Raw genomic sequence first — 26294 nt, 5'->3', positions numbered from 1 at the left:
TTAAAATGGTTCTTAAAATGGAATTAACTCCTTCCTGCTCAGTCCCCTCTTTAGAGTGTAACTACTTCCCAGTGTGTTCAGGTGTCTGGGCCACGTTGGGCAGCAAATTAAGGCTTCCTGGAGAGCAATGTGTAAGGGAATGACAGTGTCAAGGGCCAAGTACACTCACTGAGCTGTTATTTTCCGTTTGCCCCTCACACCCCCCAAGGTTATTTCTCTGCCCTTCTCTGCCATGCTCTGTGCCAAAGCTCACCTCCGTGGACTGTAGCAACAGGCTTCCTTACCAGCTGGCATCTGGCTGGGTCTGGGTAATGGTGGACACTGGCAGGAGATCAGAGTGGCAAGAGAGTGAGATATGCAGATTTTCTGCCCCTGTCTCCCTCCCGGCTGTGTTGCATTTAAGCAGAGTCCACATTGTGCTACCTAAAGCCATAGCTCTTTAGGCAGCTCCCCCGCTTGCACCCGTATAGCTCTTGCTGGGTTCCAATAACACACTTTCTTCCCCTTGCCCTTTCAGGCTTATAGGTGATAACAGCTCCCCGTTGTTCATAGTATCTGTTTGTCTCACCAGCACTGGCAGGTTCCTTTAATCCTACACATACCACCATAAATGGTCCCTGCATTAAGCTCATCTCAGCTAAGTATACCTTACTGAATGTGCCATCTGTTTCTTGCCAAGACCTTGGCTTAAAGATTCATACCACTCACACAAATTCCATCCCACAGAATTTCAGGAGGTTCCCTATCCTGAGAAGAGAGATCACCTGATCTGTCTTTTCTAAGGAGAGTAGTCTGCCTTTTCTCAAATGCTTGACATACTCTCCATATCTTGGGGTTTCCTAAATTAAAGTTGCATTATTATTTCTACATAATAAAAACGAGGCTTGAGCTGGTTCCATTTTTGTTTTAACTGTTCTTAGTCATCTTTCTTACAATTGCAAACCCAAGTACACTTCTTCCCTTCCAATGAGATGTGTTCAACTTGCCTTACCTTAAACACGTAATCCAGTTCCACGAGGAAGATAATTCTTGACATGAATTCAGTCATCAGTTCCTCACTATGTTATTCCTCTTGTATTCCCCATCTTGGTAATAAGAACCACCCATATCCTAAAGTGGTCATCCCCAAACTTTCACTCACCCTCAACTACACATGTCCATTAGACTAAGTACTGTGGGACCTAACCTAATTCCTAAATAGCTTCTTTCAAATTCATCCATCTGCTCGAGCCCCACAGTTACTACCTTAGTCAGGACTGGATCGTTTTACACTTGGTTTACTGAAATATCTCTCATTTCTCCCTATTCTCTTTCATTCTCCTCACTGTTGTCAAACTGATTTTTGAAAAAACGCAAATATGTTCATGTCACTTCCCTTTCAGTGGTGATCCTTTAGGATAAAATCCAAACTCTTTATCCTGGTGTAGAAAGCCTCATGGAATCTGGGTAGTATCTCCCTTTTCAGCTTCATTTTTACCACCTCCCTTTTTACAACCCTATTCATTGCTTTCATGACGGTGCCATATTCTTTCATGTCTTCATGCTCCTGCTCCTTCTTCTAGTACACTCTTGCCTTTGCTGACTAATTGCCCCTACTCAGTTCTCAGACTTATCTTAGGCATCATCTTTTCTATGAAGTTTTCTCATGCATCCCTTTACCCCAAGTTGGTTTAATAGCCTCTCTGCGTGATCCTTTAGGCCCCTCTTCTTCACTTACTAGCACTTAACACACTGGCAATTATTTATCTACATGTCTGTCAATGCCCACCACTCTCTCTTTGAGGGTAAGCATTTCTTCTTCCTTTTATCCATAGCAGTTAGCACAGAATGTGGCATATAGTAGGATACCCAAGGGATGTGTCCTGAATGAGTGACTAGACGAATGAATGAGCTCATGCAGTGTATGCTTGAATTCACTTACCTACATAAGGTCAATATCAGGACCCTGACCCTTCTTGAAATGGCATGTAACTAATGAGGCCAGTTTTGGCCATTTCTCCCCTTCTAGGTAGGGCTGTACCCAAACCACTCTGGAGTGATTAAGAATAGAAACAGATGAGCTGGCCTTTTGAGTCACAGGCTCTCCCTAATCCCTAAAGCGATAGTTATGGAACAATAGAGCTGGCCTGAATTAATTGGGGTGGGGGAGACAAATTCTGTCCCCGGGAGACACCAAGTTCTTCTATACCATCCATCAGACTTGAGCACAGATGGGATGGAGGCCAGCCCTAAAAATACATCAGCCCTAGGTGACACCAAAGCTGTGTTCTCTCATGTCTAATTCTCCCCAGATGGAGGGGAAAGCATTTGATGAGCAGTCTTTGAAACAGGCAGAGAAACTTGTATCACGCTAGGAATGGCTATAGGGGCAAAAGACCACTGTGAATTTCCTAGTCAATAAAAATGAACTCTACTAGAAATTTTAATAAGGAGCCAGCAGAAACAACCTTGTCATCATCATTGTGAATTCATGTTTATTGAATGTACAAGAAATGCTAGTCTCTGCTCAGAACTTTGGATGAACACCATTTCTGTATCTATAAGGGACTAGGGAATACTTGCCACTATTTTGATGCCAGTCACCCCAGCCAAAACACAAAATGAACTCTTACGACTATTCTAAGGCATAATAAGGAAGGGGTCTTAGACTATATGCAGTCATCCTTGATTAATATTTTCCCCATTGGGAGTCACCCTCCCCACAAGCTTCCACACAACTGGAAAGGAAGAGAAGCAGGAGAAAATAGGAAGAGTCAAGGTATAGTCCCGAGAAAGTCACAAAATTTTGAGCAATGGCACTCCATAGATGTTTGGAGATGGCAATAAATACCAGGGGGAGGGCCATATGCATGGAGTGGTAGGAACCAGCCCTGTCCGTCTCCTGGTCCTTCCTTGCACATGTGCTCTTACACAACATTTAAGTGATGGACAGGAGCTGTAGATCTCTGAAGATCTGCTTGATTGTGAAGTTACGTTTCAGGTGAGGTCTTCTCCTTACTTTGCACAAAGGAACACTTTGGGACTTGAGGGCTAGTGGGTACTCACCAGCTGGGTAAATGTTTGAGAGAATCATTGCTCTTGATGAATTTTGTAAATAGCCACTGACCCAATGGCTTAAGGGAAAGTGAAAATGAATGACTGGTGATTTAAAAAGCATGCAAACATGAGGCTACACTAGTAGCAGGCGGGTAGCAAGTGGCCTAGTCTTAGTGCCTCTTTTCAAGGCCCTCTTCCCTTCTCTTTCCCACCCTCTCCAATCTTCTGCCAAAACTCAAGGTTTGAGGCAGTGGTCAAGCTCCATGGTGTAAGAATTGGTGTTCCTCATGATGCTCTCCGCCAACATGACAGGCTTGGGGTTTCTTCCAGCAAAGCAAGAGAGCCAGGTGCAGATCAACATGGCTGCAGCTGCTCCACCTCCAGCACAGTAATAGGCCCAGCCAAGCCGACAGGTACCTGTAGAAATAGGGACAGAGACATGAGGGTTGGTTTGTCTTCTCACACGTTCTCCTTGGGGTGTTACGCAACATGTAATGTGATACATTACAATCATATTAATGTAATGTGATTACAGTAATCACAGTTAATGTAAATGTGTGAGTGCAACTGGGCTTCCTGTTTCCTCCTTTCCTCTTTTGCTGATGGCTGGTATTTGCTTTAGCAAGAAGTTATAGAATTTTATTCTGTTACAGTAGGAACCTGGGGGTGGTGTGGGTGGTAGCGGTGGTGATGCTGCTAATGAAACTGATGACAAGAACAACTTGATCAAGTGTCAAGAACTATGCTAAACTCCTTACACATACATCCCATTGATCATTACAATAACTATGTGAGATATGCACTCTTATTATCCCTGTTTTATATAAGATGAGGTAACTGAGGCACAGGTTAAATTAATTGTGAAAAATCACACAGCTAGACAGCAATAGAGTCAGGATATAAACCCTGGCTAATCTTGACTCGAAAGCTCTACCTTTTTCTCCACACAGATGTGCTGCCATGCATGGACTATTTCCAAAGAACTGTATTCTGCATCATCAGGAGATTTGACAGGCACAAAAACAAATAAAAATCCCTTGCCCCTTGCTACATGCCTTTATCTTAACCTACCCTTTCAGTATCCAGGGAAGAAATATGCACTGGAATCAAGGCCAAGCTTGTAAGGCGGCAGTTTCAATTTAAAGGGTAATAGGAAAGGTCACCTGCTCAAAAACATCCACTCCACCACCTGCCTTTCTATCAGAGGTAGATTCTGTCCTTTGAAGTATTTATGTTTTCTCGGAGAATTTTCCCTCAGAAAATGTCAATGCCCAAAGAAAGGAGAGCTATTAATTTTTAAGGGAACAGAGTAACAACTAATTGTTAAAATCAAGTGCCTAAGCAAACAAGACTCCAGAAATTGGAGTAGATGTCAGTGGTAGAAAATTGTAGAGAGGCCCCAAGAAAAGAGGTAGGCAGTGACCTTCACCTACCTCACAGTCTTGCAGAAAGCTAGTCTTGACTATAGTTGGTCAGCTGGAGATGTCAAGACTGATCTTGATAATTTACTTTTTAATAACCAATTGTCTTTGTTCACATGGTGCTCAGTGAACCTTAATTTTCCTTCTTTTAGCTGACTATTTGGCATGTCATATAAAGAGTGTAACATGGCCCCAATTTAGGCTGCTTTGCTCCTCCATTCAGGCCAACCTAATTTATCCCAAATTTCTCACCTCAGAAATAGTGTTCCTACCACCACCAAATTATTATTCATACTGTTTCTCCTGCCAGAAACAGCTTCTTCCCTCTTATTCACCAATTCATATCTTCCTCAGAACACTATCCAGAACTTCCAGGAAGCTTTTCCAGATTAATCCCAGTAGGCTCAAGTCATCTCAACCAAGTAGCCCTCCAGGAGTTTGTCTATATATCCCTTACATGAGTGTACCTGTTGGACAAAATTTTGGGAGGAAAATTTGCATATGACATATTTTTATTTGCCCTTTACCCCCTTCCAGACTGTTGGCTCAACAGTGCAGATGTATTTGTTTTTTTCTTGATAATACCTCCCATGCTCTATCAACAGTGGGTGCTCACTATGCATGTTTTAGCCTAACAATACTCCAAATATGGGTATACTTGCATTTTTAATCTTCAACATACAAATCTATGGCTTAAATTTTTTGTTAAAGTTATAAAAGCAGCTGCAGTATTATTCTATTTGTTTCTGGAATGTGCTACAGTCCTTCCCACCGTAAGGCCTATGCATATTCTGTTGCTTAAAATGCTTACTGCATATGCACATGTATACAAATATTTCCCACCACTCTCTTTGCCTAGTCAATATTCAGTCATTCTTCGAAGCTCAGCCCAATCATTAATTCCTTAGCGAAGCCTTCTCTGACCTCCGTAATTCAAATTCCTTCATCAAAGGCCCTTATTAGCACTGTGTATATTTCCTTCTATACTTAAATGAAAGAGTGAATCCCTTATCCCCTGCCATGACAATGTCAAATTTTAGTTCTTCAGCAGAGATAGTACTTTACCAATAGATGGAGGCAGTCATATAACTACTCGAAATCCCATGGCCCCACCAAAAATTATACTGAGAGCCAGACTACAGTAGATATGGAAACAATGCAATCCTTAGATGGAGTGAATTTGAAAGAGAAAATAATTCAACTGTCTATAAAGTGGCCTCAACATGAAAAATAATGGCGGGACTCTAAAAGAGTAAACTGAAGAATACCATATTGAGGCAAGCAGCCAATAAATTTGTAACCTCCCCCCAACTTGTCACACCTCCTTTTAGACATACACACATACTCACTAAAAGTAGGAGGTTTTATATAATGCTTTGGGTTTCACAAGGTGAAAACTCTAGAGATGGGCAAACCTTCAACTTCTGCCATCCTTAGGAGGAAGGTTGAAGGTTTTATTGTACTCAGTTCACAGACAGGAATGTGAGGCTTAGTTGATAGCCCTAGGAACTCTTTCAGAAGCAGAGAGGTAGAGGCAGGGATCTAGACCATCTCTTTACTCTCAGTCTGGTACTCTGTCCTCTCTACTGGTTTCCTCATCCTCCCAAAAGTCATTTTTTTTTTTCTCTCTTACAGGACCCTTGACCTATAAGCCCTAAAGAGGGGGCTCCTAAGTTAATTTGTAATAGATTCACCTGAGCTACTCCCGTAGCCCCTCTAACCAAAATCTCCTGTGCTCACATGGTAGAGTAGACAAGAGCCAGCTCTGGGGTAGACCCACTGTCAGGCAACTTCCTCCTCTCTGGCATGCTCCCAATCTAGTCTAGACAAGGCATCAGAAGTCTTATTCTATTTCTTCAGTTGCTTGTCAGGTCACCTCCCCCCCCCCCGCCATTAGAGTAGCAGGGATATTTTTATTAGATACATGCACCCTGGGACTAGGGAAAGACTTGTTTCTGTAAATGAAAGGAATAAATGCATAGCATGGCATTACCCCAAAGCCCTAGGCAGGAAGAAAGCTGACAGACTGGGCAGCTCCAGAGTGAAGAGCTGGTTAGAAGGGCTTCAATAAACTTTATCGAAGTCATGTCAAAACCAGGTATCACAGGGTTAGGAGCCAGCACCAAAGTGCTCCCATGGCCACACCAAATGCAATCAGAGTTTCCTCTCACAGAGACTCCTATTAGGCCACTGAACAGCACCTAAGCTCCAGGCTGCTGCCATACGGGGAGCCAAGGAGAAATAGAGGAAACATATCTTTTATCCAACCCTTTCCCCACAATCCTACCTGTTATTTGCTTGAGGGAATAGAGAGGTTGCATCAGTAGCATTGCAAAAGGGGAGAAAAAAAGCAAACCTTTCAAGAACTACATCTTCAAGTTGAGAGCTGCTGTCAGTATTCACCTACTCCACAGAAAGCTTGGACACTGGTCTGATGGCCTACAGAGGAATTTGTGTTTTCTATGGAAGGGTGCAAAATAGGGAACAGTAACCACCCTTTATCTCCAATCACGTTTTAGTGAAGTCCCATAGACCATCACCAATCCTTAAATCTTACTCCCTAAAGCACTGTTGATTCTTCTATTCATCTAACAAATATTTATTAAGTACCTTCCATGTGCCACACATTTTGAATATACCATCTCATTTGATTCTCACAACAGCCATGATTATTTTCATAATAATCATATTTTCAGCTGAGAAAACAGAGTCTCAGAAAGAAAAATTACTCTGTCAACGTACAAGTGTCAGAGTTTAGATGTGAGTGCCAAGACTGAAAGTCCATGGTCACCTATTTCAACCATGCCAGGAGAGTGGAGCCAAGGATACAAGTTACTATGGTCCAAGACTTATGGAAAAGTGTGCCTTCAACTAATCACTTCAGCTTTCTGGGTCTCGGTTTCCTTTTCTTTGAGTGAAGGGAATTTTGCTGGACAGATTTTTTTTTTAAGATTTTATTTATTTACTTGAGAGAGAGCAAGAAAGAAAGAGAGAGAACACAGAGGGAGAGGGAGAAGCAGACTCCACACTGAGTGGGGAGCCCAATGCGGGGCTCGATCCCAGGACCCTGAGATCATGACCTGAGCCAAAGGCAGATGCTTAACTGACCTAGCCACCCAGGTGCCCCATTGCTGGACATATTTTTAAAAGCCCCTTCCAACTCAAAATTTCTATTCTACTATGAACATGATAAATGCTTTAAGAGACATATAATGGAAATACTACAGGAACATCTAGGAAAAGAATTATTTGTATCTGGGAGAATTCAGGATCACGTAGTGTTTTACAGAGAAGATAGCATTTCAACTTGACTTTAGCAGTGGGAAGTGGGCATTCTAGGCAGTCGGAGTGGTTGGTGTGAGCAAAGTTATGTAAGTGATAAATTTGACCACATGTTTCAGAAACAGTACTCCATTCAGAGTTGCTTCAGATAAAGAGCTATAGTTGGCAAATAATAAGCTGAATATAGACCAGGAGGACCCATGAAATCTGGCATCTTTCCCACAAGCAATGGGGAACAATGGAAATTTTCTGACTAGAGGATGACATGATAGAAGAAGGTTTCTCAGCCTTGGCACTATAGATATTTTGGGCCAAAAAAAAAAATCTTTGGTGTATGGGGGTGAGGTGAGGTGGAGTGGGAGGGTTGTCTTGTGTATTGTAGCACCCTGGCTCCTACCTACTAGATGTCTGCAACTCATCCACCCTCCACTCCGAGTTGTGGAAACTGAAAATATCAACAGACATTGTCAAGCATCCCTGGGAGTGGGGGTGGAGTGGATTGCTTCCCATTAAGAATGATTGAGTTAGAGGTATAGTTTGGGAAGATTAACTTAAAATCCCTATATAAAAGGGATTGGAGGCAGTTGTATACTGTAGTAAGAGACCAGTTAACCAGAGGGCAAGGATGCTGGTACACATCCAACAATACATAAAACAGCCTCCCTCAACAACAACAAAAAAATGATCTGGCCAAAAATGTCAGTATTTTTAAGGTTAAGCAACCCTCATCTAGGCAAACACGATATATTTACACTTTGAATTACCTCCAAAATGAATCTTGATAACTGAACAATTAGGCCAACAGAATGGAATCTTTTTCCTTAAGAACAGCTGTGCATGCTTTCCTATTGACCTGGGAAGATGACTCGAACTGGGGCATGGTCAGCTTTGAGCATTCTAGTATGTTAGCCCAGGGGAAGCTGGGGAAGGTCAAGGAAAGATATCTCACAAGGTATGCAGGAGGAAGCACTGATTCCCTGGGAGTCAGGAGACAGGAGTCTTTGAAGAAATCTCTTAACCCCACAGGACTTCAGTTCTCTCACCTTTAAAATCAGAGAAAGTAGTTAAGTACCCATCTGAAGACAGAGCAGTAAAGACCAGATGAGTTCTTGAGGTCCCTTTCAGAAATAACCAGGCTCACTGCTGCTTCACCTTTCAGATTAACTGCACCAATTCTGAGCCTCCATGCTAGAATTGTTCTCGTGTCCTCAGAAAATAATGCAGTGAGCTGACATCACAGCTGGGGATTGTCTTTACATGCATGCATAGGTATCTGTGAAGAGAAAGACTGGGTGGTAGGATAGGAGGAGAAAAGAAGTCCTAACTGCAAATTAGCTTTATGCAAAAGTTTCTAGAGGAGCCCTAAGAGAAGCCTGTTCTTTTTTGTGCTCTTCTGTATAATTTCTAACACTCTATCTGTGAGTCATTCTAGTCCAGTGTTGAATTTGCTATGACAAGATCCCTCATAAAAGTTATTAAATCATCACTCAGCAGTGGGCCTGACATTTAAATCAAGACATGTTGCTTTTATTCCAAGTTGCAAATCAAATTGGTTTGGAGTTTGACTCTATTTTCTTTGATTCAGCATTAAGTCAGATTATTGCATCTCTGCTGTTTAGAGAACAAATTGTCACTGGCTGCTACTTAAACTGAACCCCCTCCATAGAGCCCAAGTCCTATGTCCTTAGGGACATGGTATCTGGCCTACTGTAAATGGATCATTATGAACTACTGGGAGGAGTAAGCCACAGGCTGATGCTTTTGGTGGGGTCTAGTATTGGTGTGGGCATCAGGATTGGGAATCAGAGTAGGAAAGAGTCTAACAGAGAGGCTCTCTTTGCAGAGGGCATGCTCAGAATGCCAGCTTAGAAGCCAACACTGCTAGGATGCCTAGGTGGCTCAGTTGGTTAAGCAACTGCCTTTGGCTCAGGTCATGATCCTGGAGTCCCAGGATCGGGCTCCCTGCTCAGCAGGGAGTCTGCTTCTCCCTCTGACCTTCTTCCCTCTCATGCTCTCTCTCTACCATTCTCTCTGTCTCTCAATAAATAAATAAAAATCTTAAAAAAAAAAGGAGCCAACACTGCTAGAGAACTAATTCAAAGAAAGGAGTCCTGCTTGGAGAAAGAGGGAGAAGGCATAAAGAGAGTAAACCCACTTTGGAAGACAGTTTGACCATTTCTTATAAGACTAAAGATACTTATACCATATGATCCAGCAATCATGCTCTTTAGTATTTACCCAAAGGAGTTGAAAACTTATGTCCACACAAAAACCTGCACAACGATGTTTATAGCAACTTTATTCATAATTGCTAAAACTTGGAATCAACCAATATATCCTTCAATAGGTGAATGGATAAATTAACTGTGGGCACAAGACAATGGAATATTATTAAACACTAAAAAGAAGTGAGCTATCAAGCCACAAAAGACAAGAAGGAAACTTACATATGTATTACTAAGTGAAAAGCCAATCTGAAAAGGCTATATCTATGTATCATCATCTATCTATATATTCCAACTATATGACATCTGAAAACAGAAAAACCTATGGAGATTGTAAAAGGATCAATGGTTGCCATGAGTTGGTAGGTTTTGGGAGGGATGAATAGGCAGGGCATGGAGGGTTGGTAGAGCAGTGAAAATACTCTGCAGGATAGTATAATGGTGGATACATGTCAATATATATGTGTGCAAATGTATAGAAGGTGCAGCGCCAAGAGTGAACCATAATGGAAACTATGGACTTTAGGTGACTATGGTGTGTCAATATAGGTTCATCAATTGTGACAAGTGTACCACACTCTGGTGAAGGATGTTGATAGTGGGAGAGGCTATGCATGTGTGGGGACAGGGAGCATATGGAAAATCTCTGCACCTTCCCCTCAATTTTGCTATGAATCTTAAATTTCTTTTTTAAAGTCTTCATTTAAAAAGAGTGAGGTAAGTCTGTCTTTTGGGTTTCTCAAGTCTTCCCTTTTAGAAAAATCATCTGATGGAAATCTAGGGTCCCGAAAGTTTGGAGGAAGAGACAGGGAAGCAAAGACATAGCAAGTACATAATGACCACTAACAGTTCCAACACTGACTAGCACTAGATGCAATGAAATGGAATCTTCAGATATATGAAGTTTTGATTTGACACAAATTTTTGCAAAAATCTAGTTCTGGGATCTAATACTCCAGGAAAAGGCATGCTTGTGACCCAGGATCAGAGGTAAGGAGCCCTGGACTTGTGGTAAGAAAGAGGCTAATGGAGGGGTTAAGAACTGTGAAGTAGCTTGGAGTTTTGGGGTAGGATAACAAGGGATAAAGCTGTTTAACAATGTAAACAGCTCCAGGGTGTGGACTGGGGACTGTATTCCTACAAAGATGACATCCAAATTCTAGGAACTCATGGAGTCAGGATTTGGGGAGGTGGTTCAGGTAGAATGCAAGGGAACGATATTGACACCTGTTTTATCATCTAATATACTCCAATAACCAGGGAACTTGAGAGACACTGCTCTAGCCTTAAAGACAAAATAAAGGAAAAGGTGACCCCAAGGATGGAGGAGGACCTGCAATGGGAACCAACATATTGCCCTCAACCTCACCTTCGAGAGCAGACAGAACAGATATGCAGAGATGTCTGTCTAGGAGCCACCTGGGGGAGCGGGGGCGGGGGGAGAGTCCTTCACAGCCTTCATCATATCAGACCAGGCTGCCTGCACTGGCCCTGAGAGCAATCACCTCAGTTACAGAGAGATACGTAAGTTCCTTTGGAATTCTCTGGAGGGAAAGGGGAAGAACTAGAGAGAGAGCAAAGAAAAGAAAGAGTCTAAAGGAGAGTCAATGGTGGAAGAGGAAGAGAAGAGAGGCAGGGAGAGTTTGTTTAGAAAACAGTATAAGATTAGAACACTAGAAAACCTGGCACATAGGGACTGAGTGGATAAGCTGAGGGCTTCAACAGACCTATTCCTAATAAAGGTGGGGGCTTTGCAGAGCAGACCCAGCTCAGGAAGATCAGCTGCTCCTCCCATCACTGTAGCAACATCTGAGCTTATGAAACCAGGGCGGCAACCCACCTCCCAAACTGCTGTTTGGTGTGTGTGATGGGGGGAAGGATAGGGTTGATATTTGCTTATTCAACATATTTTTGCCACGGGGACTTGCATTTTGTGTTAAGCAGGCAGCAACGGTTTGGAAGAAGCTGGTGGTCCCATCTGTTCAGAGAGATACTGCTAACCATAGGGTCTCCATAGGTATAGCAGCATAAAAACATTTTCATTGCAGCCAAGCTAAATGAGGAGAAACCTTCTCTGCTAGGTTCAGCCCAGGTGAGTAATTGTAAAAAATAAAGCAAAGCCATGAATTTAAGGGCAATTGCCAAACACCCTATCCATCCCCCACCCCACTATAGCCCCAGTAAAAAGATAGCCAAAGCCATGAGAAGAGCTTTCTTCTCACTCTCCAGGCTGGGCATGAGTCTCAGCAGGAACCCAGACTGGAGGTCCAGAACCTATTGAAGATTCCAGAAGCCTGTTAGGCTCCCTTGCCAGAGAAAAAGGCAAAACAAAAAATCCTTTGAAAACTTCAGCTATTCAGGTAAACATGTTTTTGTTAGTAGCCACTATTTCTAGCCACTTGCTAGAAAGTGAGGGTAGCACTCAGTAAAGAGTCAAATCCTCATGGTGAGAGAGATGACCTGATAGGGTTGTTTTTTTTTTTCTCTCTCTTATACTTCTGCCAAAAAAATTGAGTCCTTCCATTGAAATCTTCCCCGGCCCTATTAAGCATTTGCTTCTGACCCATCCCTGTATATGCTGCCAACCAGTCTTTCCTATTTATGTTATTTCCTGCATAGCTATCCTGAGTTTTAGCTACTCTGATGATCTTTTTCTTCAATGGGGGATAAAGGGGAGGAATTAAGTCTCAGGTCAACTTAAATTGTGCTTCTGGGTCTTTCTCAAGATTGCCCCCCCTTCCCTGAATAAACCTTCTTGTCACTCTGTGTTGTTCTTCATATAGCCCATCAAACTACACTTGAAGTGGCATTTCAGAAGAGCTTTGGGAATTGCTATAGACTGAATGTTTGTGTCCCCCAAAACTCATATGTTAAATCCTAATGCCCAATGTGATGGTATTTGGAGGTAGAGCCTTTGGGAGGTGATTAAGTCATGAGGGCGGAGCCTTAATAAATGGGATTGGTACCCTTATAGAAGAGACCCCAATGATCTCCCTTGCCCCCTTCTGCCATGTAAGGATACAGCGAGGAGACTGCCACATATAAATCAGGAAGAAAGAATTCACCAGATGCTTAATCTGCTGGCACCCTGATCTTGGACTTCTTAGCCTCCAGAACTGTGAGAAAAATATTTCTGTTGTTTATAAGCCATCTGGTCTTTAGCATCTCTCACAGCAGTGCAAATGAACTAAGACAGGTACTCTCCCCAAAGGACTAGTCAAAAACCAAGTACTGGACCTGCTTGACTCCGCATGAGCTCTGTAAGATACTTGGCCTCTAAGAAATTGGCCCCTCTCCTCTAGCATCTGCTCAATAGATTTCTGATTGCATCCACTTGAACTTTTTCAGCTAATAAAGTCACTGTGGTAAGCTCTTTAAATATGTTGTTCTCGCATAGGTAAGATCAACAAACTAGATTGAGTGAAAGGGAGCCAGAGGCAGAAGTGGAACAAGTTAACAGACTATTAGTGTGACAAGTGCTACGACATAGAGCAATACAACGATATAGATGAGGGACAGCAAGTGCAGTTCAAAGTGGGCAGGGAGTTTTCAAGAAAAAGTAGGGAGTTACCTAGCTGAGGAAGGGGAGAAGGGTATTCCTAACTATGGGAAGAACACATGCAAGGTTGCAAAGGTTTGAAAGAACATGGTATTTCAGGGTGGCTGAGCAGGAGGAGGAGCTTGAGTGTTGATGGAAGTGATGGCCAAGGTCCCTATAGGCCATGCTTAAGGAATCTTTATCCTGCAGGCAATGGGGAACTATTGTTAAAGAATGGGAATAACATCAGATTTGCATTTTTGAAATATCATTTTAGCCACAGAATGTGAGACAGATCAAGAGAGTGGTGTGCAGTATCTTTAGGAATATGGAGAGAGTCACGGATTGTTTTCTATAATACAGATGAAAATTGATACTAAGAGAAAGAAGATAGGTTCTGGAGTTCTCATGTGCCTTAGCAGTATTTATTCCTTCTGATGTTATCATTATGGTTTGGGATTGATATTATTATGGTTGTATTTGATAGACATCTATATATGTATATGTATATATATGTATATATATAATGTCTCCTCAAAGCTTCTTGAAGACTATGTACGGTGTCTCATTCAGTATCTCATATACAGTAAGTGTCTATCATATGCTTACTGAGTGACTGTTATATACTTTTCTTTCTGACTGGACTAATTGGCTTTATTGGGGAAAGCCAGGGTTACAATGGATTTAAGAGCTGGCATTGAGGCCCTTCTTCTTGCCAAAGGTGGGCACAACATTGAAAAAGTGCCGGTTGTACTGCATCCACCACTTAGCTGGGCAGGTCTTCTTCTGTTTCTCCTGTTTGGCCACCTTGGGAGTCTGCCCTCTTACTTTCCCAACACGGGCCAGGGAACCATGGACTTCACCTCCAAGCGTGCGGCCGGCTACTTCCAGGGCGATCAGAGCCGGACTGACCCAGAGTAGCCTCATCCTCTAGGGGTGTGCCTGCCAGGATCAAGACTTGATTTTCTGGGGCGATGCCCTCCAGCAAGACTGAACGGCAGCCAATGCAGCCTCTACCGAAAGATGGAGTCCAGAAAGAGGAAGGAGCCATGGCACACACATCCTCACCACCTGCAGTGTGCCACATCACTGCTCTACTGTTATATACTTTTGACAGGATCTTCAAATACTTATGAATGCTAGAATGCCTGACCGAGAAAGCCTACAAAGCTCAGGACTCAGAAGCACGTGCACCCTCATTCCGGCTGTTGACATAGCCCCATAACTGCAAGGCTAGGTTTGAACATCAGTTCTTTCTATCCATGCTCCACTGGCCAATAGATATAGAACTTAAAGGCTCTCCTTGGGCCCAGTATCTCTGGGTAACAACCAATGCCCCAATAATACCACCCAATATGTGTATAGCACTTTACAATTTATAAGGCACTTTTTCTATCCATTATTTCATTTAATCCTCTTGTGTTTGTTTTATTCATTCATCAAGTCCCAGCTAGAGGCAGGAATGTCTTTATAGAGAAAGCCATTGAGCAGACAGATAAGTATTTAATCAAGTTTGCCACTTAGCCAGAGAGTAGAGACCGGGCCAGGCCCATGTGTGCTCAAGGAACTCATGTGGTGCCTGAACAGGGTCCTAAATGAGGATGACAGAGAATAGTGTTTGTAACCATGACCTGTCATTTACAAACTGAACCTGTGGGCAAGTCATTTAACATTTCTGAGTTTCAGCTCTCCCATGGGCACAGTGGAAGTGACACCACAGAGCAGCTGTGAAGGTCAAATGATATGATACATATAAAGCCCTCAGAATGGCACCTAGAATGATCAATTCTTCTGGGCCCCTTCTCTCAGCCTAACATTTTTCAACTGGTCCACTAGTTTCCACAAATGTCTGGAGAAAGCTTTAATGTACATATTTCTAGGCCCTGCTCCAGATCTATAGAATTGTGATCTCTGGGGAGAGGGCCCAGATGATTACAATGCACAGTCCAGTAGGGAACCACCTGAATGAGACCATATTATTAGCTCAAACTCGTCCAACTTTTAGATGAAAAGTCAAACTTGATTTAAGAACCTACAGTGGGGCAGGGGGAGCCTGGGTGGCTCAGTTGTTTAAATGACCAGCTGTTGGTTTCAGCTCAGGTCGTGATCTCAGGGTCCTGAGATCTAGCCGGCATTGGACTCTGCACTCAGCACAGAGTCTGCTTAGGACTCTCTGTCCCTCTGCCCCTGCCTTCTATGCTCTCTCTCTCTCAAATAAATAAATAAATCTTAAAAAAAAAAAACCCAACAACCTACAATATGCTTGATGCAATGCTATGGGATTTCTCTTGAAAGACATATTTGTATGCATTTCCTCCCAACTCACCTGGGTGGGACTTGGTAAAGATGGTTTGAAAAAGTCATGCAACACAGCGGATGGACACATATGTCCACCCCTAATATGTAACTCTAACTTTGCCAGAGAATTGCCCCGAGAATGTGCAAGAACTGTCCCCGGTTTTCCCTCTGGTTCCTGCTTATATAATAAGTGAAAATAAATCTCACTTATTAAATAACCTGGGTCAGTCTAACCTATAAGAATAACAATAATAATAATGGCAGTTCTTGTTGACATTTATTGAGTTCAGGCCCTGTACTAAGTTTTAGGTACGTCACTTCATTCCATCCTCACAAGAGCCCCATGAAATGGGCACTACAGTACTAACACCTCTATTTAAAACTGGTTTCTGTTTTTAAACAAAGGCTTAGGATACTGTATCATTCCAGAGTAGCCAGGGAAAGACACTAAAAGTGAGGGGAACAAAGAAGACTGTTACTGAGGTTTATAGAAGGAAATTTGAGTGGAGGAAACGGAAGCAAGGAGATAAAGCATGAATCAGATTCTTTGACCTGAGGACCAGAGGCGGGACTGAGAAAGCAGCAAACAGAATGAATTCACCTGACTTTACCGCCATCTCGTGGTGGTCTGATGATCAGACAACCAGTTCACAATTCTGCCTTCACTGTTTCAGTCAGGGAGCCTGCTAGACCCTCTGCAAGGCGCTAAGCAGGGAAATAAGGCCAAGTAAAACAGAGAACCCGCCCTTTGAGGTCTTTTTCTAAGTCCTCTGGAGTCACCAGGCTGGAAGTCTAGGGATCGACTATTGCAGGATAAACACCCTTTTTTTCATGCAGGCTATTTTCAGGAAAGGCAGAAATGTTTATACGCACCATCATTTTTTTTTTCTATTCAAAATGAAAATAGCTTAGCATCCCATGGGATGTATCGAGTCTCATTACTTGATGTTCTTCACTATTCTTAAAAGAAGATGGTCAGTGAGAAAACTGGCACTGAAGTTTAGTCGCTAAAATTATAGGGAGGAGAAATCTAACAGTAGATATGCTTTCTCATCTTCTACCCCTTACACTTTAGGGCATTGTTTTCATAAAGCACATTTACATGCACTTTGTAATTTCATGGCCAAAACAATCCCTAAAGGTAGATAAAATAATCCTCACTGTAGTCTCCGGGAGCTAGGTTTAAAGAAGTGAAATGCCCGTGAGAAATCTTTAAAAAGCCAAAGTGGTCCAAAACAGAGAGTAAAAGGGTGGTTACCAGGGGCTGGACTGGGGGGGGGGGGGAGATAGGACAGATGTTGTTTAAAGGTACAAACTTGCAACAAGTAGGCAATAAGCCTTAGAGGTCTAATGCACAGTATAGTGAATATAGATAGTAACATTGTATTATAATCGTCAAACTTGCTAAGAGACTAGAACTTAATTATTCTAACCTCTACAAAGAAATAATGATGTAATAAGATAGAGGTGCTAAATATCACTACAATGGCAATCATATTACCATATAGAAATCTATCATTATAACATGTTGTATACCTTAAATTTACACAATGTTATAGGTCAAATATATTTCAATAAAAAGCACAAAATTATAAGGGGCTGAAATAACTTGGCTCCATATGGTGACACAGTAAGATGGCAACAGCCACCTTGCAATTTGTTCATTCCACTCAGTGCAACCTTTAGAGAGTGCAAAGTATGTACCAGGCACCAGGGATATGCTGTTGAATTACATTGCTCCCTGACTCACTGTTTCCTGCCTGATCCAGCTTAGTTAGCCCAGCTTCTCCGGGTGGAAACTCCTCTTTGTGTGAAGCAGGAGGGCAACTGAAAAACCTTAAGCAACACCTGAGTCATGAGTTTTCCAGAAGGACAGGCTCCACAGAGCATTCTATCTGTTGCTGCCCAATGAATGAGGTGCTTTTCCCAATCCCCTGGGTCAATCCTTGGCCCTCAATCCCATGGGTGAGTGATACTAAAAGGTTCCTCTCCTTTAGGATGGCTGCCTTAAGTAGACTGGTTTATCCTTCTGGTTTTTTTTTTTTTTTTTTAATTTTTGTTTATTTACTTGAGAAAGAGAGAAAGAGAGAGAGATTGCACATGAGTGGGACGGGGAGGGGCAGAGGAAAATGGAAAAGCAGACTCCTCGCTGAGCAGGGAGTCCTATGACCTTGGGCTAATTCCCAGGACCCTGAGATCATGACCTGAGCTGAAGGCAGACGCTTAACCATCTGAGCCACCCAGGCGCCCCTATCCTTCTGTTTTTTTAAGAACACAATAGATAAATATGAAATTTGATCAAAGGCCTCACCACAAAGGTAGGTCACAGCAGGGATCTAGGTAGGTGCCTGGGGCCTCTGGTTGCTCATCAGTCTAATTCAATGTTCTCTCTATTAAAACAGGGAAACCAAGGCTCAGGGTGGGGAAGTGACATGCCCAAGCAAATTTCGGAAAATTAAAACACAGCTGTCCTGATACCCAGGCCAGAACGGTTTCCACCACACTCTGCTGCCCCTCTATGGATATGAGAATGTATTAAGCTGCCTCATTGTGCTCTGGTGAGCACAAGAAAACAGACTGTCCACAAAGAAGGAAACTGATAGAGAGGAAAGGTAACAGGAAATGCCTGGAAACTAAACCCATAAAGTCCAAACCCCGAGTCACCATAAAAGGCTTTGAACTGGCAAGAATGAGAGGAAATGATGAGAGAGCAAAGGAAATGGGGCCTCTGAGAGAGGAAACACAGGGAGCACACACAAGGCCTTTGGGGAGCCCCTGTGGCAGGCCTTTGTCAAGTGGAGCGGGTCTCTCCCTCCTTCCCAGTAGCCAAGCCTGGGGCATCCTCCCTAAGGAGGCTCTTGAGAACTGGGCCGACCACCTACTAACACATGTTACATTTAGTGCAGCCTATTGCGCTAAATGCTGTGTACGCATCTATTACCTCACTTAATCTTCTCAATAACTTATGGGGAAAACTACTTTTATCAATCCCCATTAGTGGAGACACAGTGAGGTTAAATAGCATGCCCCCAAATGCACAACCAGTAAGAGGCAAGGCTCAGATTTGAATGCAGATCTTTCTACTATTAACCTGTGTTTTTGAGCTATATATCATGCTATTTATATCATGCTATAAAAAATGGCTCCTTGCTGTCATAGGTCCTTTTTCTGAAAACTACTGAAAAGTACTGGGAACATTTCCATTTCAACAATTGGTATTATTATAATGATGATGATACCAGACAACACCTATTGACTGGTAACTGTATACCAAACCCTGTACTAGGTGTTTTGCATGTGTGATCTCATTTAATCCTTACAACGACCCCAGGAGGTAGCAATAAGCTCCCACATGCTGAAAAACTGGCCCAAGGTCACAGAGCTAAGGATGCTGCTGTGCTAAAGCCCACTCTTACCACTAGGCAATCTTCCCTTGGGTTTCTTCCCTGGCTCCCACTGTTGTTGATGCCAATTAGAGGCTTGATGAAGGACAACAAGAGGAGGAGTGAAATGCATTAATTTAATATTGGACTGAGGATTCATTTGTGTGGGATCAAGTTGTTGAAATCTCTATGTGATGGCCAGAGTTTAATTAACAACCATCAAAACACCTTTCTCAGCTTAAATCTTTCATTTACTTAATCGAATTAAGGTGTGGGAAAGTTTGCACTTAACAGGGCTGTTGCTAAGCGCCTTTGTCTGATTTTCCCCTTCTTACTGAATGAGTGATTCATTCAACAAACAGGTATGGGATTGCCATTGAGCGGCACCTACAATATACCTGAGAGTCAGGAATCTAGTCCCAAGTCCCTTGTTGTGGGCCTTGAAAAAGTCACCTGCCCCTATTGGGTCTCACTAACTATAAATAAGCCCACTGATTAATCTGCGAGGTCCCTCATTTTGTAGGTTTCAGTGCAAGCTCCTGACTAGTGCTTAGGGTTTTTTTTTCCCTGTTTTAAATATTTGATTGTTATTTTCTTATTTATTTTTTATTGAGCTATAATTAACATATAATGTTATATTCATTTCAGGTGTACAACATAATGTTTCAATATTTGCACATATTGTGAAATAATCATCACAGTAAGTCTAGTTAACATCCATCACCATACATAGTTACAATATTTTTCTAATGATAACTTTAAAAATCTACTCTTAGCAACTTTCAAATATATAATACAGTATTATTAACTATAGTCACCATGCTGTACATTAGATCCTCAAGACTTACTAATTTTATAATTGGAAATTTGAACCTTTTGACCCTCTTCACCCATTTCACCCACCCCCACCCCTTGCCTCTGGCAATAACCAATTAGTTCTCTGTATCCATGACTTTGGTTGGTGGGTTGGTTGGTTGGTTGGTTTGGTTGGCTTTATAGATCATACAGTATTTGTCTTTATCTGACTTATTTCACAGAGCAGAATGCCCTCAAAGTCCATCCATGTTGTTGCAAATGTCGAGATTTCCTTCTTTTTTTATCCTTGAATAATATTTCATTGTATAAATATTCCACATTTTCTTTATCCATTCATCCATCAATGGATACATAGTTTGCTTCCATATCTTGGTTACTGTAAATAATGCTGCAATCAACAGGGGAGTGAATATATCTTTTGGAGATAGTGTTTTCATTGCCTTCAGATAAATACCAAGAAATGAAATTCCTGGATCATATAGTTTTTAATTTTTTGAAGAACTTCCACACTGTTTTCCACAGTGGCTGTACCAATTTACACTCCCACCAACAATGCACAAGAGTTCCCTTTTTTCCACATCCTCACCAACACTTGTTATTTTTTGTCTTTGTGATAGTAGCCATTCTAACAAGTGTGAGGGTATATCTCATTGTGATTTTGATGTGCATTTCCCTGGTGATTAGTGGTGTTGAGCACCTTTTCATGTACCTGTTGGCCGTCTGTATGTCTTCCTTGAAAAAATGCCTATTTAGATCCTCTGCCCATTTTTTAAATTGGATTGTTTGGGGGGGATTGCTATTGAGTTGTATATGTTCTTTATACACTTTGGAGATTAACCCCTTATCAGATATATGATTTGCATATATTTTTTCCTATTTGGTAGGTTGCCTTTGCATTTTGTTGATGGTTTCCTTTGCTATGCAGAAGCTTTTTAGTTTTACATAGACCCACTTGTTTATTTTTGATTGTGTTGCCTTTGCTTTTCGTGTCAAATCCAAAAAATGATTGGCAAGACCAATGTAAAGGAGCTTACTTCCATACTTCCTATGTTTTCTTCTAGGAGGTTTTTGGTTTCAGGTCTTATGTTTAAGTCTTTAATCCATTTTGAGTAAATTTTTGTGTATGGTGTAAGATAGTGGCCCAGCTTCATTCTTTTGCATAGGATTGTTCAGTTTTCCAAACATCATTTATTGAAGAGAATTTTCCTTATTTTGTTTTAAAGATTTTATTTATTTTTGAGAGAGAGAGAGAGATCGAGCAGAGGAGCAGAGGGAGAGGAAGAAGCAGACTCCTGCTGAGCAGGGAGCCCAATGCGGGGCTCGATCCCAGGACCCTGAGATCATGACCTGAGCTGAAGGCAGATGCTTAACTGACTGAGCCACCCAGGTGCCCCTTGAAGAGAATTCCCTTTTCCCATTGTGTAGTCTCAGTTCCTTTGTCATAAATTAATTGACATATTTGTGTGGGTTTATTTCTGAGCTCTCTAGTCCATTCCGTTAATCTGTGTGTCTGCTTTTATGTCAATACCATACTGTTTTGACTACTATAGACTTGTATTATAGCTTGAAATCAGAAAACATGATACCTCCAGCTTTGTTCTTCTTTCTCAAGACTGTTTTGGCTATTCGGGGGTCTCTTATGGTTTCATACAAGTTAATTTCTTCTTCTTTTTTTTTTTTAAAGATTTTATTTATTTATTTGAGAGAGCAAGAATGAGAGAGAGAGAGAGAGCACATGAGAGGGGGGAGGGTCAGAGGGAGAAGCAGACTCCCTGCTGAGCAGGGAGCCCGATGCGGGACTCGATCCCGGGCCTCCAGGATCATGACCTGAGCCGAAGGCAGTCGCTTAACCAACTGAGCCACCCAGGCGCCCATAATTTCTTCTTTAAATGGCAAAAAAGAAGAAAGGGAGCCAATTCCTTAAACTGCTCAATTGATGACTCTGGCGGGTGAGAGCCAGGTAAGGTATGTTTCCAGGGTGTTAGAACAGGCACTGAGGGAGGATAGGGACAACAGGGCACCTGGAAGATAGACTGGGAGACGTGAGAGAAGATCCTAGAAACAGAAAAGGCAGTGGGAGGAAGGTGGTCATGTAACCCAACCAACACGAGTTCACTCCTTAGTAAGTCAGAAACTACACTAGGTTGAGTTGTTGCACAAAGTAAACTTTATTTGGGCGCCTGGGTGGCTCAGTCGTTAAGCGTCTGCCTTCGGCTCAGGTCATGATCCCAGGGTCCTGGGATCGAGTCCCACATCAGGCTCCCTGCTCAGCAGGAAGCCTGCTTCTCCCTCTCTCACTCCCCCTGCTTGTGTTCCTGCTCTCGCTGTCTCTCTCTGTCCAATAAATAAATAAAAATCTTAAAAAAAAAAAAAGTAAACTTTATTTGCAGCAAATAAGGAGGTCACGGGCAATAGCTTCCAAAGCCATGCGTCCCCAAGCAAGGTTGGATGGGTTCCTTTTATTTAGGGTGAGGATGAATATTTAGATAGGGAAGTCTTGTCATTGTATGTAGAGGCAGGCATAAGGTCACAATGTGCCTTAAAGAACCATGCCTATACATACCGTTGTATGTTATATAAATGAGGCTGAGCCTCCAGCTTGGGTGGAGATTTTAGCATTATAATAAAGGTAGTCATCGGTCGTTCTAGAGGTCATTTCATGGTCCATCTGTGCAGACTTGAGTCGGGGCTTAAGTTAAAACTTGTCTGGATAGTCTGGGCAGGCTGCAGGTCTTGTCAGGGCAGTCACTACTGCTTGAGGGGCAGTTTCACTTTCCATTTGCCTGAGTTAAGAGAAGCTGGAAAGAAGAGCTTAAGGAAAAATGTGGGACAAAGGTCAGTGAGTACAAGCAGGTGGGCAGTGAAGGCAAGGTCTTGGGGTCTAGCTGGTGATAGTCAAACTTTTGGGGTGCCAGAGTTTGGGGATTCCTTATACAACTGTGTTTTTGTCTGGAGAGCCTTGTCTTCTCCAATGCCCTCTGATCTTCTATTTTCCCTTTTTTGCCCCACCCAATCTCTTTCTTTCAAGAAGAGAGACTAAAGTAAGTAGGACTGTAAGGAGTAGATATGCTAGAAGACCAGAGAGTGGCCCTAGGAAGATTGTATATGATCTTAGAGCATATGAAACAAAAGCTTTTGTATATCTTTCTCCTATGATCAAGTTTAGCAAGACGATGTAGGTGTCTTTATTAATGCAAGTCAAATCTAGAGGCACTTTAAAATTTCCTACACACGTCCATTCCACTTACAACCTCTTCCAGAATCCCATCAGTTTCAGCTGCCACCTTCTGTATTTGTACCCTGATTATACTAAAAGATCAACAGGGGACTTAGGCTGAGGGTGGAAGTGAAGGAGACAAGATGCAATACTAGGTACTTTCCACGATGTTTCAGACATTTGTTTTTGAAAACAATAGAGCTAAAGCATATTTTGAGAAATTCTCAAATGACTCAAGGCATACCCTCACCAGTGGAGAGGGGAAAAAAATCATTGTAGTCACACACAGAACAGTGAATTAGGAGATAAGCTCCATTCACGGTTCTGCCTTTCACTTGCTGTATGGCCTTACACAAATTACTTTACCTATTCCTATCTCCGGGTTTCCTCATTATAAAATGGGCATATTACCATCTGCTGTCCATGCACTTTTGAAAATCAGATTAGATAATATTCATGAGAACATCTTGCAAATGTGATCCATTGATAGGAGGTACAGTCCTTACCTTAGAATTAAGTGCTACTGTGTACTTTTATAAGCTAGCTTGAAAACAGCTATGTCCCATTTAGCTTCTCGAAATTTTCAGTGGGGCTTCTTTGGGTGATAGGCCATTGGGTATGAAGGAATTCCCTAGTAGTTTTGTGGGTCTAAGAGGATTTTGAAAATCACAGTGAAGCTAAAATACATGTATTTGGAAACCAGCTGAAATGAAGTCTCCATTCAAGGGTCCTCTTCATTGTACCTTCATATTCTCAAGGACTTTGCTTTTCTGCATCAATCTGTCTCACTACAGAATCATTATCATCATGACTCAAGTATTTGGCCAATTTAGAAAAAGCCTCTCTTAATCCTACATTCTCCTCCAGCTACTGCTCAGTTTCTCTGCTTTCCCTTGTAGCAAAACTTTTTGAAAGAATTGCTTATACATGCTGCTTTCATTTGCTTCACCTCAAAATTACTCCAGTATCTATAACTGCAAAACTGCTCCTCTAGGTCACCTTTGTCTGGCAGACTCCAGTGGTCACTTCTCTATCCTCATCTAGCAACTTAAATCAGTATTAAACACAATTGCCTGGTTGTGACCCTGAATTCTTATTTTTCTTTTATATGTCTCTCTGGGTATTCTTTCTGAGTCTCCTTTGTAGTCTCTTTCTTCTCTGTAGAGGAGCATAGCAGTTTAAGAACACAGATTCTCAAGCCGTGCTTTCCAATATGGTAGCCACTAGTCACATTGTAGCTATTACATTTAAATTAATAAAATTAAATAAATTAAATTTAATTAATTAACAAGATTAAATATTTATTAAATTAAATTAAGCATTCAGTCCCATCAACCTAACATTTCAATTGTTCAACAATGGCATGTGGCTAAAGGCTAACACATTGGATAGCAAGACACAGAACATTTCCATCATTGCAGGAACTTCTATTGGATGGTGCTAGCTAGAACCAGACATCTAGAATTCAAATCCCAGCTCTGCCGATTTATCAGCTGAGTGACCTTAGGCAAGTTACTTAATCTCACAGAAAACAATATCCCTGCCTTCATAGAGTTTATGCTATCCCTATACTGGGAAAATATGGCATGCCTAAAATGTAGCAGGGAGATCTATAAACATTGATAGCTCTCCAAGAGATATTGGTAAGTGAAAAGTGCAAGGTTCAGAATGGTATAGTTATAGATACATAATATGATCTTGGTTGAACAAAATATATACTCATATTTTTATATTTATTAGAAATTCTGGAGAGATACAAAAAAACTTAATGGTCCCTTTGGGGAATGGAGTCGGGGTTAGGAGAAAGACTTTGACTTTGCATTTTATACATTTATGTACTGTTTTATCACATACATAAATTACTTTTGATTAAAAATAATAATCTTAAATTTATATGTATATGATTTGGCATTCAATAATGGTTGTATAACAAACTAACCCCAGGGCATAGTAGCTTAAAACAACATCCATTTTATTATATCTCATGAATCTATTGGTCAAAATTTGGTCAGGGCTCAGCTGAGCGCTATCTCCACTGCAATTGGCTTTAACTAGAGTCATTCAGTGGTATTCAGATGGCTTGAATGGAAGACCTAGGACTGCTTTACTCACACGTCTGGTGCCTTGGAAGGAATGGCTGGAAGTTTGGACTCAGGTGGGCCTCTGTTTCTAAGCATCTCTGGGACTTTCCATTTGGTCCCTCCAGCATAGTAGTCAAATATTTCATATGATGGCTCAGAGATCCAAGAAACCAACATGGAAATTATAAGTTCTTTAGAGGCTCGGCCCAGAATGAGCTTTATGTCACTATGCCACACTCCATTGGTTAAAGCAGTTATAGGCCAACCCAGATTTAGGGGATAAGTGGTAGAGATAAACCCAGGCTTGCTATGGGAAGAGCATCAAAGAATTTGTGGCCATCTTTAATCCAACACAGACATCAAGATTGCTGCCTTAATGCAAGTTATATCTTTGATGATTCAGGTTAGGACTCAAAATCATAACTGTGGATGGTTCAGGATAACTTGAATGGAAACTCGGGTAAAGAAGAGCTAAAGACGCGAGTATGACTCCTTCTACTGGAAAATGAAGGAGGCCATTCAGAGTCTCAGAGTAGAATTTCTCTTTTACTTACTCTCAGAATCACTTTGGCAGACTAATAATGCCTGCTTCCATTGTCCTCCATATTCCCTTCATCTCTCTCAAGTAAGTCAGGGTAAGAAGCTTTGTTCCTTGGTTAGGGCTCATGTCTTTCTTGACTTTGTGAAACTTCCTATCCAAAATACGGAGTGCATAGTAGAGTATAGAGCCTACAGCAGAATCAAAGTAATGCCACTGATTGATAATCTACCCTCCAGCACATTCTGCTCTATCTTTTAAAGGCCACCATCCACTTTAAGTCAAATGCTGCGCTAGGTACTTTAATATATCTTTTATTATTTCATTGTAACAACACTGGGACAGGTTTTTTAAATGGAAAAGATTTATGTTTTATTATTATAATTATTAAATTTTGTTCTTCAAAATACGCAAGCAGGAGAGTAGAAAAACCACTGGGTAAAGTGTGAAAATTCTCAT

At 41.7% G+C, this 26294-nt stretch overlaps 1 protein-coding gene across 1 annotated transcript in view; it reads right to left on the bottom strand.

Annotated features, from left to right (window-relative positions):
* Positions 1-3271: 3271 nt before the first annotated feature.
* The window catches only part of LHFPL1 (LHFPL tetraspan subfamily member 1), a 37177-nt gene continuing 14154 nt past the window's right edge, over positions 3272-26294 (bottom strand). Inside the window, exon 3 of the mRNA XM_028092288.2 lies at positions 3272-3453. Within this exon, the coding sequence (XP_027948089.2) occupies positions 3272-3453 (182 nt within the window). The remainder of the gene's footprint in view (positions 3454-26294) is intronic.

Source organism: Eumetopias jubatus, unplaced genomic scaffold (genome assembly GCF_037043125.1).
Source record: "Eumetopias jubatus isolate StellerSeaLion01/CBP00866 unplaced genomic scaffold, mEumJub1_p1.0 scaffold_11, whole genome shotgun sequence".
NCBI classification, from domain to species: Eukaryota; Metazoa; Chordata; class Mammalia; order Carnivora; family Otariidae; genus Eumetopias; species Eumetopias jubatus.
The sequence above is the reverse complement of the archived record's forward strand: the minus strand, read 5'-3'. Positions and strand labels throughout refer to the sequence as shown.